This window comes from Rhipicephalus microplus, chromosome X (genome assembly GCF_043290135.1).
Source record: "Rhipicephalus microplus isolate Deutch F79 chromosome X, USDA_Rmic, whole genome shotgun sequence".
NCBI lineage: Eukaryota > Metazoa > Arthropoda > Arachnida > Ixodida > Ixodidae > Rhipicephalus > Rhipicephalus microplus.
Window position 1 is genome coordinate 134,756,992 of NC_134710.1, and position 14,813 is coordinate 134,771,804.

Here is a 14,813-nt window from a genome sequence, read left to right on the forward strand (position 1 = left end):
CCCAGCATGAACAAGCTTTGTGATTTCTAAGCATATCAGCTACAATTGTGCAAATTGTAGTGAGGCCAACAAGGGGAATTTCGTCTTACAGACCATTAACTGTTAGTCGTCAATCTATTGCAATATCTAGTCCACTTGAACAGTTTGGTTGGCCTGGATGTTTGGCGGAGTGCTCCACTCTTTGTCGTACACATTTGTGCAGCCATTTCAGAAGTCTTAACACCCTGTTCTGGCACTTGTTTCAATCTTCATGGTTGGTTCATAAAATAGGCAAAACTCCCCGTAAATTAGAAAAGCCTGTGATTCTTTTGCATAAAAAAATGTAATTACAGTGTGCACCTCACAACAGGTGGGAGCAACAAAATTAGCCAACATTGTCGTCTGGGCTGCCCGACAAACAGCTGACTGTTGAGCCAGAACAATCACTTCAGTACTTTCGCAGAGAAGAAGAATGCGAAGAAAATTGCTACTGTGACTTCCAGCACTACTTAGCTGTCTAGTGTTACTAGTGTTCCATATGTCCCTAGTTTATGCGTAGATGTCATGTGCAGTAGTATACAGCGAGTGCTGTCCAATGGCGCACTATTTTTTTTTACAAATGGGTGCTTTTGGGAACACCCACAGGCTATCTCATGTGTCAACTGATAAACTGTGGGCGAACAAAGGCAACGGTAGCTCATTCTCTGAACTTGTCATCTGTGACAGCTTATTTACGCCATATGACAACTTATGTCATATTTACGCCCGTCAATTCTGTACATGATCAAATCACCTTGAAGAGCACTTTAAATAAATTGGCAGAATGGTGTGACAAATGGGAAATGGTAATGAACTTTGAGAAGAATGTGCACATGGGAATCACTAACAAATGAAACTTTCTTTTACTTACTGTATAAAAAATGAACCCCCTTGAAGAAGTTCAGGCATGCAAATATTTAGGAATCACGTTAACTTCCAGTCTTAATTAGTCAGCCCATATAAATGACTTATGATTTAAAGCCCAGAAAAAATTAGGCCACCTGAAACACAAGTTGGGCGTATCCAACCTCAGGGTGTCTACCAATTTTTTTTTCAAACTTTTCTAACTTTTCTAGGTTTTTCATGATGATTTTAAGCAAATTCTATGACGCTTACGTTTGCTTGGAAAACTCTGTGCACTGGAAACAGGCCGTGGAGTGATAAAAAAAATCAGGTGCTCCTATAAAATAAGTAAATAAATGTACCACAAGTGCTCAGAATGTTCTGAGCATATGCGGTAAATATGAAGAAATATTTATATCTGGCCAAAACGAAACCTACGAGTGAGACAGTAAGCAAGTTCGCTGTTTAATGTTGGGAAGAACCAGAAAGCAAACCCACAAGTTAAAATTAACTGCAGCTAAAAGTTTAAAGGAGCCCACGACAGCCCTAGAATGCAGCCAAAGGTGCTAGAAAACGTAGAAGTGGCACGATCTCGTGGCATCTGTGTAAAAGAAGGATGCTGGAGCCCAGTCGGTTTTGCCACTGGAACATATTCTAGTTCACTATAATTGTTACAGCCCACGTCGCTTAGGATGCGGATTGGATTAGATTGACCTGTATTTACTGACTTAACTATTTAGGATGTAGATTGGATTGCATTTGATTCAACATGGATTGCTCTATTTACTATTTATTTGCATCCCCACCTGAATTGTACACCTCTAGTGTATACTTTTCAGGGAAAAAAAAATAAAAACTGCTACTCGCGTATTATGGGCACCTTGCATTGAACAATGACTAGCAACATCACAAGAACGGAGCCTTACTGCATAATTTTCTTTCTTTCATTCTTTTCTTTTCCACGATGAGCTCATGCATATTGATGTTTTATTTTTCTGGGCTCTGATGCTTAGAGTTCAACAAAGTCGTCAGATGTCTGCAATGAAAGCTAGGAGTAGCCTGTAAAGGAATGACATTTGAACATGTGCAGGCAAAAAGGAATCTGTCAAGGTGATTCCATAGATTTATCGATTCCATAGATTTATCACAGATGCCAGTGGGTTACCTTCGTTTGTGTACTCTTCTGTGGTTATAAGGCTAAAAAGTAATTAGAGATTTAATAATACTATCTTAAAACTGAAATGAAAAATTTAGATGTTGTTGCCCAACTTTGCCCTTGAAACACGAGCTACCAGCAATAAGTGTGTTGCTGAGGACGTTTGCCGTTGCATTGCCATTAATAATGATGATAGCAATAGGAATAATAAAAGGTATGACATAGCCTGGTAAGCCTCTGCTAATGGCAGTCCTAGCCGAACCAGAAGGCCTTCAAACCGAGCCAAATCATGGTCAAGACAAACATGAACAAATTTAACGATGGGAATTATGTTGTGGTTGAAAAGTAAGAAATGCTGCACGATATGTAGAAGCAACAGACATCAACATAGTGTATGTATGAATATAGAAGCTAGAGAATGCTTTAGACAACGTGAAGGACAAGTTGCCAAGCGAGAATTTCCGCCGTCTCTCCTAGTTTAAGCTGCCACAATTGTGACAAGCAGTACACCAATGAGACCACTGATTTCAAGGAAAGAGTGAACCCCCTACCCCCTCATTCATTATCATCCAGAATTGACCATCTACAAAAAGTTTATGTTCTTTGCTGTTAAACAAAACACGAATATGAAGTCTGGAAACTGCGTGACCTAATATGCCCTTGCTAAACATGTGGATTTTACAGGCCGCCAAACTGACTGGTCAAGTGTGCGTGTTTTGGCCAAAAGAAAGCTTGCATTATGCCTAAACCTGAAATACCAGCACATGTAGAAAACTGCACATATGCTGAACAGGAGTGATGGGACGCTTCCAACAATGTACTTCCGGTGATTACGTCATGTACTTAAGCGTACTGCATTTCATTTTTTATTTTCAGTTTATTGTTTTCAAAAAAAAAGTTACAATATCAACAATTATGTATACAGGCGAGGGTACCAATGTAAAAAAAAAACTGTAGTGGGATGCTGTGCCTTTCTTATGGCTATTTTTGTGAAGAAGGCTCCCTTAGTGGGTGCCATAATGTCAGTAAACTTAGTATTCTTTTGGTAGGTGTATTCTTTCCCATCTTCACCTAGAAGCAATAGTTGCACAAGGTGTTTTTTTTTTTCACGCATCTTTTAGCTGTTCACTGTAGTTACAGCCAAAGAAGTGGCTTTTTAAGCTTTGATCTATCATAATGCTTATTTTTGTAATGGTCACAAAGGCTACAGTCAGTTTCCATGACCAGGCAATATTTTTCAGAAATTCCCTGACTTTTCCAGAAGGGTCTAAATTCCATGCCTTTTCCAGGTTTTCCTGGTTGGTAGACACCCTAAATAGATGTCTATTTTTGGCGTTCGGGCCTGAATGCCTATAGCCTATTGTCAAAATTTGTGCCTACATGCCTACATGCCTTGTGCCTACTCTGCTCCTTCTCTTAGGTTGATGACATACAAAACAATTATTAGACCCTCTTTGGAATACGGCAGCACTGTTTGAGATCCTTATGCCCTAGCCAACATAGAAAAACTTGAAAAATTTCAAAGGTTAGCTGTCCACTACATTTACAAATGTCTCAGACGCCCTGATTCACTCTCAGATATGCTACATATGGCTGAATTAGAGCTATTATCTAAAAGAAGAAAGCAGGCACGCTTAAATTTCTTATCTTCAGTTTATTTTCGTAGTCTCGGAATAAACTCTGTCGATTACTTTCAGGAACACATCGGTCGAGCCTTACGCCACAAGCACAGTCATTGCATCAAATCTGTATTCACAAGAACTAATTTCTATAAACATTCATTATTCTCTCGATCAATCACAGAGTAGAATACATTAACATCTTCTTTCCCCTTGCCATGCAAAAAGCTTTGATCTTTTTGTTTTTGTGTCTATGTGCATCCTCTCCTGCTTGGACTACTGTCTGCAGTATTGTACAAAATAAAAAATAAATAAAAACTTTCACAACAATGCTCACTTGCTGAAATGTTTTACTCAGGCCAAAGCCTTCATTATTCACCAAGTGTTACTGAATTGAAGTGTCTGTCACCGTAACTTTTTTTACGTCTTTTGGAATGCAAACTACTAAGTTTCTTTTTCAACACGACTCTGTAAATGCTTCCAGGATATACATGCTTAGCACAACTGGAAGTTGATCTTGTTGGTCGTAAAAAGAACAGACATGCAGGCATGAACACAGAGATATTTAACACAATATTGAGAACAATGTGTTCTCGATATTGTGTATGGCAAATAATCAAAGCCTGAGTCAAACATTTCGGTGTCACAATTCTTGTGAAAGTTGTCGCGGATGACAAGTTCAGAGAATGAGCTACCCATGCCCTTGCTCGCCCACTGTTGATCAGCTCACACATTAGACAGAGGACGCCTGTTGGTGTTCTCAAAAGCACTCATCTGTAAAAAAGAAATTATGCACCAGTGACCAGCACTCGCAATACACTGCACAATATGGAGCAGTAGTAACACTAGACAGCTGAGAAGTGGTGGAAATCACTGTAGAAATGTTGGAAAAATAGGCTGTAAGTAATCATTACAGTCAAATCTGTATAATGAAATTTTCTTTGATGGTTATTCACAATGTAAGAGCCATTCTCTTATCTTTCAATATTTGTATGTCAGACTGAAAATGCTATATGCACTGCACAATCTACTACTTCTCCGCGAAAGAACTCGAGTGAGTGTTTTGGCTCAATAGTCACCTGCTTGTCGGGCAGCCCAGAAGACGATGTAGGCGAATATTGTTGCTCCTGCCTGTTGTGAGGTGCGCACTGTAATTAAATTTTTGTATGCAAAAAAATCAAAGGCTTTTCTAATTTACAGGTAGTTTTGCCTACTTCATTAACCAACTGTGAGGAGTGAAACAAGTGTCAGAACACGGTTTCAAAACTTCCGAAATGGCTGCACAAATGTGTACGACAAAGAGTGGAGCACCATGCCAAGCATCCAGGCCAACCAAACTGTTCAAGTAAACTGGTTATCGCAATAGATTGACGACTAACAGTTAGTGGTCTGTAAGACAAAGTTTCCCTTGTTGGCCTCACTACAATTTGCACAATTGTAGCTCATATGCTTAGAAATCACAAAGCTTGTTCATGCTGGCTTCCAAAAATGCTTACCGACGAACTCTCCAAAGGACGTGAAATGAATGAGCGTTTTTGGACTGCTATCAATAAGACAGAGATGACTTGTTTTTGCATATTGTTGTACTGGTGATGACACTTGATAGTGTACGCAATTGCAGAAACAACACAGTTGTGCAACTACTACTTTTCACAAAAGCCGATAAAAATTCAAGCAATTACCTTACTTCAGTTAGATGATATTGGCTACCATTTTCTAAGTCAAAAAGGGCACATTTAGTGTTTAATTTCATAAAATGTGGGCCACAGTTATAGCTGACTGATACTGTGAAACGCTCACCAGAGTATAAAATACAACGAACATTGATGACGTGACAAATTCTCATCGGGAATTGTTCTCCTCCTCGACAACGGGCATCCTTGCACCACAGTCAGAACCAATGGGAAGATCCAAGATTTTGGTTGGGAGCACTGATTGCCTGTACTACTGTCCTGACCCAACACCATATGATTATTTTCTCTTCTTTCACTTGAAACAGTGGCTCAGGGTATGATTTGAAGACAGTTAGAAGTTCAAGATCACCGTTTGCAACAGGTTAAATTCCCAGGTGGCAATCTTTTATGCAGATTGAATAAAGAAACCAGTGCGACAATACGAAAAGTGCTAAGAAGTTAACAGTGATTCTGTAGAAAAGTGGAATAGGTTTTTGCTAAACTAGGCCCACCAATAAAAATTTTCACTAATGAATATTTAAAAATGACCCTTACTTTTTAAACGACCCTCAAAATTTTTATGCTTCGCATTGACAGATGAATAAATGATTTTTTTTTTGTGCCAATAGTGCATAGTCATCAAGGACACTGCTCAAACAATGGACGACGGCAGAAGCTGAATTCATAGTTTCATTCTGCACTACTTCCTAACTGTCTGCCTCACTCCTGACACGAGCATCATACAAAACTAGTCCTTTTGGCCACATATTTCACAGCAATATCAAGGAAATAGCTGTTAGTACACAATCAAATCATCAACACATACAAGCACTGGCGAACTCTGATTATACCTACTGAGTGCACTCAGTCATTGTTCTGTTAAAAAAAAGTAATAATAATACCTTTTATTTTCTCAAGAAAAGAGTAGTAAATATGGCTTGGCCTGTCAAAGATAAATGGAGGCATGAGTAGCAGAGCTGGCTGGCAGAAAGCAAAACCGAACGCATTACATGAATTGTAGTTAAACACACAATAGAGATTATAAGACATAACAACATGCACATTCAATCAGAAGCACAGGGCATATAAACAGTAATAAGTCCCATTATACAGTAGTTAAAAAAAATTAAAAGCAAAAGAAAATAGAAAAACAGTCGTATTTCACAAGTAAAATGCCACACTAAATTTTTGCTCAGAAATATGCTTGCGAATGAGTGCATACAAAAAACATCATATGCACATTACAAGTGTAGAGAAATACACCGTAGCAGTTTCTTTTATTTTTATTTTGTTTTTACGCAAAAAATGCTGGGGGGCAGTGTATTGAAATAAGTTGTAACATAATGTGCTCGTGTACTAGTTCCATACGTTGTGGAACATCTAGGTCTCCAAAAATGGACTTCAGGCCTTAGTGAAGGGGAAGTGACATACGGAACCAGGAATTCTTTGGACCAGAAATGTCTTAAGACAACCATTTGTATTAGTAGAAAATTGAAATTAGGCATTAAGAATATTTTGAAAATGTCTCTTTCAAAGTTCATGTTGAGGTCATAAGATAAACACACCTTAAAAATTCCTTGTCATGTGTTAGGTCTTTTATATAGAACAAATATTATTACAGTGAAAGGTCATTATTTGAACTTGGTTAAGTAAAAGTGTGCAGCTCTTTGTGTTTATATGAGGGAAATGTCTCAATAAGTTGAACACATTGGTATCCACCATGGTTAATTTGAACTGGGAGCCCCTTGTTTTCGTTGCTGCTTGCAGAAGTACCTATATCTAGAGGGATCACAATATTTTGCGAAATCAAACCAAACTAAATTTACTAAAGGTGAAAAACAACTGAACATAAGCTTTTCTCAACAGATGAAATTTCGAATGCTGAACTGGAGCCCTTAGGCAAGCTACAAATGATAGTTATGGGGTCACAATTCAAGAAATACAAGCGAATGCAAATTACTGATTACTTTTCATTTTGATTGTGCTAACTCTGTCATGTAAACAAACATGTATTGAAGCTTAAATATTGACATAAGTTTCAACATTAAGGGGGCAGACTGGTCTTTGGGACCAAACAGTGACAAAAAGAATTCATTTTTTAATATTTACATATTTGGTTTCTGCAAGTATTTTTCTATCTCTCTGCAAATTTTCACACACCAGGAAGTGGCAATTCTTTTGTAATGTCATTATAACTATCCAGATTCTTGGTGCTTGTAATATGCAGAACCTGCAAAAAAATGGGGAACCGACTTCGAGGCTTCTTTATAATTTACCAGCACCTGTGTTAGAAGCTCTGCTACGAATTTATGAACAGCTTTATGAGAATTGCAAAGCATGTGCACCATGATTGTTGCTTTTTGAAGAAGCTGTGTGTTTTAAGCTTTTCCATTTCTTAAAAAATTAAATTTACGACTGTTCATTTTTGAGACCTCAGTATCTATGCAGCTAAGGGCAGATACAACAATAATTCTTTTAGCAATGAAAACCTTTATGTGTGTAGAATGGAAGTATGGGAGCAAAATTTAGAGCACAAGCTTTTTTATTTACTATTTACTCATCAAAATTATAACATAATTCCAACTGCTTTCGAAAATGGATGATTAATTTTGCTGTAAAATAACCAAGAAAGGCCTAAAAACAAAAAAACTCTAGTATACTTTCAATCTATAGTCATTAGTGTTTGTTGGCATATTCTAAATGTCACTTTTAATACAGCACTTTTCTTTCTATGGTGGCCTTAAACAATAAGGGGTGAACTTAAGTTATCTCAGGAACAGGATGAGTTACAGGAAAACTAATTAAATACTTGAAATCAGCAGAAAAAAAACTGCATAATCCTGTGCAGTTCGATCAAGATCACTGAAGAAATAAACAAAAGAATGTCTAAGACCAGTCTGCCTCCTTGTAAGGCTCACTGCTTGCGTGTATGTCGGTGCTTGTTTTTGGCATATCATCATCATCATCAGCCTGATTACACCCACCGCAGGGCAAAGGCCTCTCCCATGATCCACCAATTAACCTGGTCTTGTGCTTTCTGGGGCCATGTTATACCTGCAAACTTTTTACTCTCATCGGCCCACGTAACTTTGTCTCCCCTTCGTGCATTTGCCTTCTCTGGGCATCCAGTCAGTTACCCTTAGTGACCAGCAATTATCCTACCTGCGTGCTACTTGCCCGACCCATGTTCATTTCTTCTTTTTAGGTTTAGCTATGATATCCTTAACCCCAGGTTGTTCCCTGACCCACTCTGCTCTCTTCTTGTCTTTTAAGGTTACACCTATAATTTTTTTTTTCTATCGCTCGCTGCGTCGTCCTCAATTTAAGCTGAACCCTGTTTGTAAGCCATCAGGTTTCTGCTGCGTAAGTAATTACCGGCAAGCTGCAGCTGTTATATATGTTCTTCTTAAGGGATAGTGGTGGATTATCATTCATGATTTGACAATGCTTGCCGAATGTGATCCAGCCCATCCTTATTCTTCTAGTTATTTCCCTCTCATGGTTCAGCTTCGCAGTTGTTATTTCTGCAAGACATGTCTCGCTTGATGAAGGGATAATTTTTTGCGCAGTTTCTTCTTTTAAAACATTGACAGTGTCACTCCCAACATGCACGCGGTATCAGTAACTTCGTTTCAGCACTACTGTAGCTGTACCTGTCATCGCCTTGCAACAGTCATCACATACACAGCAATCTATACTCAGCGTGAAAAAGAAGTGTTGCTAAATATGCACTACTACAGGCCCATTTACTACCTAATTATATGTGATACTTTATGCAGTTTGACACGCAGAATGAAGTACAGTATGTCCACCCCATCACATGCACTGTCCGAGAAATTTGAAGCCTTCACATTTCCTGTAAACTGAGTCGCTCATAAAGGAAGAAACAATTTCTGCACCCGATTTCGTACAGGTTGAACATACCGTACACTATCACTGCTTTTCAGTATAAGGCTTCCATTTCTCCACCTTGTATATTGGTGGCACATGGGGTTGTCACTATGACAACTGTTTAGCTTCTTACAACTGGATGTGGGTAGCTTGGAAATCAATGGTCTCTCTTTTCTCCAGTTTTTCGAGAAGAAAAAGAAGAGAGAGAGAGTCATGAGGAGTGTAAGAGAGAAATTGTTAAAAGAAAATAGGTTCAATAAATAAAGTGTCTTCAATCATACCTTGCGAGAATTTTGGCCCGTGAGCTTGCTTTCAGTGATGACACATTCTCCACTGACTTGAGCTGCGTTCAGCGATGAAGCATTCAAGCGTGCACTGATATGAGCAGTTCCTTGGAGGCTGCAGTTGGGTTGTAAGAGAAAAAAGTCCTGGTTACTCTGGTAGAAGCATGAACGAATCTGTGATGCATGACTAAGAAGAATGTATATGTGAACACTGCACATAAGAAAGGTAGCGGGGACATAACATTGCCGTTTTTGTGAATTTGTCTTGTGGATGGCATATTATTTAATTTGTCTTAGTGACATTCTTCAGAGGACAAAGGTGGGTAATTGCCCAACTGGATGGACTATATGGATCATGCAAGTGTAATAAGCTTGATTGTTACTTACGAAAAATGTACAAACTTGTATATATACTAAAGGCTCACTTGGCTCTACCATGCGTTGAATTTATAAGCATATATTGCAGAAGACTCATTTTGAGCAGAAACAGGCAAAACTTATGCTGTGATGATGTGATCTGTGTTACAAAGTTTAGCAGTAAAGATATTTTCAGCGAACGTGACAACGAAGTAAACAATCTCAAACATTCACACGGTGTGCATCTCATTAGCTATGCAAGTAGAAAAGCCTTACGAAATGACCCAAACTCCAGCGCATGCAAAAGAAAGGGGTCATGTTTAGATGCGAAGCAGCCCATTTTTCCTCACTGGCGAGCGCACAAATATTGTGCATGATTATTCCGTTTTCGTAGGCAGTGTCCAAGCGATTTGCCGGCATTCAATTTTCACATTGGAGGCTGCGCAGCGAGACGTCGGTGAAGCACAGCAGCTGACATGGTTCGCAGGCTTTAGACACATTCGCTTCGTCGTAGAGGCACATAAAGTCTGACACACAAGCTTGCGTTTATATATCAAAGCGTAATTAAAACAGAGCTTCATAATGACAATCAATAAAAAGTACAATTTGAACAAATTAACCACCAAGAACCCTATCAATGCCAATGAGCTGTTGCTTTTCGAGCATCTGGATAATCTCAAACATTTACCCCTCCTTTATAAATAGTAAAAGTAATATAAAAATATTTTCCTCAATTTTTATAAAAAACAACGCGGTATCTACTCTTTTAACGCTCTCTTGATACATCCTGAAATAAAAATTGGTACTAGATAGATGGATGTATCCGACTGTGCCCTTTAGATCTTGCGGCGGCTCACGCTACCTAGTCATAAAGTTAAGTACTATCACTGTGTGTTCACGGCCACCTGGATCGTGCGCTTGTTGAAGGATTGAAGTTCAGTTGCACCTTGATTGTAGCCACCAATCAGTTAGCCTCCTGGTTATTTCTACCCATTTAAAGTCTACTTTGCCTTCACGGTCCCTAAACCCCAATTCTTTGAAAAATTCAGCGCCATTATCTTGGCAGCCCTTTACACAACATTATCAAATGTTCAGCCGTTTCCTCCATCTCTCCACACGCACTATGACACAAGCGTTTCTTTTCTCATGGAACCTGTGAAAAAAGAAACGCTGGTCTTCTATGTTCAGAGATATTCTAGGTCACTCTAGCATGTTACTCTATGGCTCGTCTACATAACGTGTCTGTGCCTTCGTATATGGCTCAGTACGTCTTGCTCCGCAATACTCCCGTTCTGGTCTCGAACAGCAGAGAACTATTCTGAGAATTATCGTAGATCATTTCTTTTGCAACTTCCTGCTTGAAAGTTTGGTAGGTCTCCAGTGACGATTTCGTAAGCATTCCAATCTTCCACATGTCCCTCTCTGTTTCCTTCACCTTCTTCTTAACCGATGCTAATTCCTTTTCTGCTGTTATCGAAATACTTGCTTGATAATTTTCTAGTTCTAATCCTCCATTTAGTATTGACATTCTTTATGCATACAAGTAGCTGAAAACTTTCCTAGCCCAACGCTCCTCAATTTCTATCTTGCTGCTAGCTTCCCTGTACTCGAATGATGTCCACGTTGGTCTATCCCATGTTACCGCCGCGATCGATTTTTTCGCTCTCTACTGCCGTTGCTAGAACTTGTGAGTTTCGGGGGTCTGGTAGTATGTAGATAGTAACATGTAGGTGTTTTGTGGCCATGCGATCCCGTGGTCTGCAGACTTATGTTCATGAGCACAATATGTACAACGTGTGTGTTCAGCCAAAAACGAGTTTATCGCCTCTTTAGAAAACGCCCTTATAGTCGATTCGATTTATTTGTTGCAACGAGCACCAGTCGGCTCATAAAATTTGTTCGACATTTCGTCACAAGAGCCACATGATAATTAATTTAAAAATGTGTGTAGCATATAACGCTGCTGAGATTTATTAATGCTGTTGGATTAACAGCATAAGCATGTAACATGCTGCACGTGTGTTATCCAACTCATTACAGCCTGACGGCTAGCTGTAAATGTGGTTTACAATGACATGGAATCTAGGTTGCCTTCTACAGTGTTATATCTTTCTGATTGCCTCATTGTGAATATACCCAGGTTTAATATACTTCATACCATTCTCAAGTTGAGATTTAGTGGCATGGCATCATATTGTCACAGAGTCATGATGTGGACGAAGGGAGCAGACTCGATTTTCCGATGAAACTGTTAATTCGGCCAAACTTGTGGCCAGGGAAATGAAGGTCAGATTGCAGCAACATGTGTACGGGCTCTGATAGCAGCGATCAGAGCGCGTCGGCCGTCGATCAACTGACAAGCGGTGAAGTGCGTCGGCATTTATAGATGTACCGTCGAATTATAAATGTGCCGCGACGACCGTTATCGTCGCGCAAGCTCTGGATTAACCTCGAGCGTTCGCGTCTGAAAAAAATGTTTGCCTGGACAGCTTCTGTGTTCCGGGGATCTGCGTTGTGGCTATGCGTAGTACGTACCTTGTTTGCACATTAACGCTGATGCATGCATATTGTTCACTGCTGTTTATGCTAAAACGTTTCTTGCGTGGCCTTTATTTGATGTAAACATCGATTGACTCGCCATGAAACGATTTATTGCTCCAAGCTTGTGGGATCAGCGTTGTCATTTCGCTCGGCCTGTACGCAGCTTCACAACTTACTAAAGTAAGTAGGCAAGGTACTTGTGAGCTTCTAATAAGTAGTTTACTGCAATGTACTATACGTAAAGCAGAGAAATTGAGAACGGGGGCAGCTCCAACCGGTGGGCACAGCCATGTCGCAGAAGCAGACGACGACCGTGTCGTCTGCTATGCTAACGGCCAGCCGCTATATCAAAACTCCCTGGTGCTTTGAAACCTAATTCGTTTTATACGCAGCTATGAATAATACAAACAGTATTTTTAGTAGTTATTTCTTCGAAGAAACTATTTGAGCGCAGAAGATAATAAACACTTTTTCAGTTGTCAGTAAAATAGCAATTTTCTAGTTTCGTACAACTGCCGCCGGAATCCAAGCGGCGCTATCATCGCGTTCAATTTACATGTCACTTTTTCGCCCGCGTCTCTCGACTCGCTCAACTTCCACTACGGTTCCCAGAACCGGTATGAACAGCAACAGCTGCGAACAATGCTTTCGGCTGGGGCTAAGCGCCAGCGCTTTTATGGAAGGGAAAGAGAGGAGTGAAACGACAGCTAGAGAAAAGGAAAATGGGGACAAGAACACGTGCATCCTGCGTGCGCCTCGGTGAGTTCGATGTCGCTGCTCGCACTCGCGAGCAGCCGCCAAGCGCTCACAATGCATCAAAAATACAACAAATTGTTCCAAAATACAGGAAATAAACTGCGTTTATCAGAACAGTGGCATCTTCTGAGTGCAATTTTGAAGTTTCGTCGGTTATTGACCGCGAATTTTAGCGAACAATGAGGCGCCGTTTGCGCTGAACATTCATCACAAGCTTTGCGCGAGCAAACGGAATTAAGCAAAAGTGTAAATAAGAAACACGCGTGCGATTCTGAAAAAAAGCACTTTGTATATTACGAGTTTCTAATGGTAGAATTTGCACAAGGTGCAAGCTTGGGTGAGTTTGCAGTTAATTAATGGCACAGCTCAAGTGCAGAACGCAAGCATGTAATTAACGGGACAGGGCGCTACTCATTTGTTAACATTTTGCCCTCTTGTCTTTCCTTCCTTCGTTGCCGCAAAATTTTGACTAAGTACCATATTCTTTAACGCAATAAGTCGTAGTTGATGGGTGTCTTAATATTTTACTCGGTATTTTCCTGGAACATCGTAAGCATGCGCGGTGAATGAACTGTCTCGATAATTTCTCTCTCCGCCCTCAACGTACACATTACAACCAAATATAAACCAGAAAATCAGAAATGTTAGTTTTTCTGGTTTCATGGCCTTGTATTGAGGGTTTTTCAGTCACTTCCTGGAGTGCCGATGCCACAGCAATGAACACAATTACCTTGGCAATTAATTGTCTTGGCAAAATAGCCGCCTGCGAGATCGCTGCCATCATGAAAGGCCAGAAGAAGCATTTTTTGTTTTGATGATAATATATTTAAAAATATGCTTCATTCACTAATATTACCATTGCAGGGGTGCTGCTATGTTTCGGACCTTCTGCATGACGATGCAACACCGATAATACACTTACGATAAAAATGTTCCTTTAGCAAGGACTCGCTGCATGTTAAAGAACACATCAAAATTAATAAGGAGCCCTCCTCTACTGTGTCTCTCATAGCCCAGCTGTTGCCTTGTGATGTTAACCCACGATTCAAGTACCATCAAGTCTCAAGCAAGCGCCTCTACGTTGAGCAAGCAGCCCCCCCCCCCCCCCTCCCTTATTTGAAGAGTCCAAACTAGCACCCTGAAGTACCTTTCCACCATTTTAAGTTTCATTCACAATTTTGATTTGCTCAAAGGGGATCAATGAAAAACAGTGAATGCATGCATGTTCAAAAAGCACTTTATGAGAAGCATGTGTGTGCACTCTTTATTCTGAGCGGCATCCTCCGCCGTCATCTTGAATTTGTATCCATGACTGAGCAAGGGCCCCCGTGCAAATCTTGTCGAAATATTGTTCACCGTAAGAGTGCCACTTTCTCAGAATCATATGATAAGCATATGATTCATAATAAGTATATCTTTTTATGGCCAGCTTTATGTGTCGAAACATTAGTTCCATTATTACTCTTACTTGAGTTAGTTTCTTAAAAGACGTTTATGAAATCATCACTCTACTTGCATTTTCCATTATCTGTCTAAAATTTACAGAAATAGAAACTGAGTAAGAAGTGGCAACAATAAACATGAACTTGCTATAAACAGCAATCTTGCTGCCATGTTTGCAGTGATTGTGGTATTTACTGTAGCCATCGCAAATGTTTTCCCATGCTTCTCTTTC

The 14,813-nt window shown here is 39.8% G+C and overlaps 2 protein-coding genes across 3 annotated transcripts in view; one reads left to right on the forward strand and one right to left on the reverse strand.

Moving 5' to 3' along the window:
- LOC142775771 (uncharacterized) overlaps window positions 1-14,813 on the reverse strand; it is an 82,023-nt gene that overhangs the window by 60,473 nt on the left and 6,737 nt on the right. Inside the window, exons 1-2 of one of the 2 annotated variants that reach the window (XR_012886998.1) lie at window positions 10,192-10,309; window positions 9,344-9,599 (exon numbers count right to left, since the gene is read on the reverse strand). Coding sequence is in view for 1 of the 2 variants with exons in the window: in XM_075877783.1 (XP_075733898.1) it covers window positions 9,482-9,599 (118 nt within the window). In the remaining variant the exon portion in view is untranslated. Of the gene's footprint in view, window positions 1-9,343; window positions 9,600-10,191; window positions 10,310-14,813 lie in introns of those variants that run through there. The other variant, XM_075877783.1, reaches the window with a different exon arrangement.
- Window positions 12,986-14,813, forward strand: part of LOC142775770 (uncharacterized) — a 30,080-nt gene continuing 28,252 nt past the window's right edge. The window contains exon 1 of the mRNA XM_075877782.1: window positions 12,986-13,141. Within this exon, the coding sequence (XP_075733897.1) occupies window positions 13,105-13,141 (37 nt within the window). The 5' untranslated portion in view covers window positions 12,986-13,104. The remainder of the gene's footprint in view (window positions 13,142-14,813) is intronic.